Source organism: Oryx dammah, unplaced genomic scaffold (assembly GCF_014754425.2).
Source record: "Oryx dammah isolate SB20612 unplaced genomic scaffold, SCBI_Odam_1.1 HiC_scaffold_873, whole genome shotgun sequence".
NCBI lineage: Eukaryota > Metazoa > Chordata > Mammalia > Artiodactyla > Bovidae > Oryx > Oryx dammah.
Genome location: NW_024071017.1, coordinates 7,331 through 8,942, shown reverse-complemented (window position 1 = coordinate 8,942; position 1,612 = coordinate 7,331). Strand labels below are relative to the sequence as shown.

General features: G+C 73.1%; 1 protein-coding gene across 1 annotated transcript; it reads right to left on the bottom strand.

Annotated features, from left to right (window-relative positions):
- Positions 1–85: 85 nt before the first annotated feature.
- Positions 86–1,294, bottom strand: LOC120859419 (cAMP-dependent protein kinase type I-beta regulatory subunit-like). Its single transcript, XM_040235534.1, has 2 exons — positions 601–1,294; positions 86–326 (listed from the first exon to the last, which is right to left on the bottom strand). Exons 1-2 carry the CDS (start codon positions 775–777, stop codon positions 243–245), a joined length of 261 nt encoding a protein of 86 aa, XP_040091468.1. The 5' UTR covers positions 778–1,294; the 3' UTR covers positions 86–242.
- Positions 1,295–1,612: the final 318 nt, after the last annotated feature.

The window sequence follows — 1,612 nt, the reverse complement described above, 5'->3', positions numbered from 1 at the left end:
TGGGGGGGGTGAGGGGGAAGAGACGGGATGAGCAGGGGGATGAGCAGGAAGGTGGGGGGGTGAGGGGGTGAGGAAGCTGCTCGGGGGGTTCTCTGGGGGTTCCTGCCCATCTCCTGCTCCCAGCCCCCACCCACACCAGGAACCAGGAGGGGAGGGGGGGCTCATCCAGGCACGAGGGAGCGGGGTGGGCAGCCGCTGGTCTGAGGGGCTGCACCTGCCTGGTCTCAGGACTGCAGACCCTCCTAAAGAGGACCTCTGCGGCTCCACCACGCTCCCTGTCGGCCGTCCGCTTTCACCCTGAGCGCAGAGCGCATCTCTGACGGTCCCTGAGTTGAGAACTGCTGGTGACCCCTCAAGCGACATTCACAGCCACCACTTGCCAAACGACCCCAAGCCTTCGGGGTGGGGGTGGGGCGCTGAGAGCCTGAGCCGCAGGAGAAGACCGGGTCCTCTGGGGGCGTGAGGCCGCCCGGCCTGCTAGGAGCTGCAGAGGGCGGCGAGCTGAGCACGCTGGGGTGGGAGGGAGGCCGGGCGGGCGCCCCCCGCTCCCCCGCTCCCCCGCCACCCCTGCCCGCGGGGACCAGGCGCGCAGCCACTGACCTTCTCCAGCCTCTCGAAGTGCTCGCGCAGGAACCGCACGGGGCGCTCGGGCTTGGCCAAGCAGAGCTGCACGATGCAGTCCTTGAGCGCCTGCTGGATCCCGCGCCTCTGCACGTACAGCTCGCAGGCCCTCAGGCCGTCGTCCTCGTCCAGCTGCTGCGCCCCCGGCGCGGCCATGGCGACGCGCGGCGCGTCCTGCGAGAGAGGTGAGTCCGCGGGCCGCGCGCGTCCAGCAAGCGCCGGGGCCCGACCCGGCCTGGTGACCGGGGCTTCTGTCCTGCCAGAGGCCTCTCGTCCTCGAGGCAAAGCTCACCTCTAGGCAGATACTCGCGGGGACGCAGCGGGGCCCGCCAGGGCCCGGGGGGAAGCAGGGAAGCGGGGCGGCCGGCCTGTGTGCGTAGCCGGCCAGTAAAGGGTCTCACGTGCGACCATCTCTCCCCTCCCGGGACCTTCCTGGCTGGAGGGCCTCCCGCGAGCTCCCGGGGAGATGATGGGGGCGGGGGGGGGGCGCGGTTCCAGGATCCGCAGGAAAAGGAAGGGAAACAGGAAAGGAACGATGCCCGGAGCCGGGCCTCCCGGGAAGACGAACCCGGAGAACAATGGCAGGGCCGTGCGTCCGGCCCGCGCTCGGCCAGGTCACAATGACAGCTCGGAACCCGCCCGGAACCCGGCCTGACGGCCCGCGCTGCACGCAGCTCGGCGCCCCCGGCCCCCGCGCCCAGACCACCGCGGTACATCGGCCCGGGTCGGGCTAAGAGGCGGGGGCTCCCCAAGGGCCCACGCTTTCCGGAGCCTCCGTGCAGCCGAGGGCTCCAGCGCCGACCCTCCCCAGCCCTGCGTACCTGGATGCGGGGCGCCCGAGGCCAGAGGCGGCTGCGCGGGGACACGGGCACGGGCACGGCGGGCGAGCGGTCCCGCACTGCAGCGGCGCCGCCCTGCGCCCGCCCCCGCGCCGCGCGGTCCACCCTCCTGCCGGCCCACCCCCCAACCCCCTCTCCCCGCCGCCCAGATC

What these genes read in the sequence shown, in the direction of transcription:
- LOC120859419 (XM_040235534.1), bottom strand. Translation starts at nt 777, where the DNA reads ATGGCCGCGCCGGGGGCGCAGCAGCTGGACGAGGACGACGGCCTGAGG. An exon ending in ACTTCGAGAGGCTGGAGAAG is followed by an intron (nt 327 to 600) that starts GTCAGTGGCTGC and finishes TTCTCAACTCAG; the next exon opens with GGACCGTCAGAGATGCGCTC.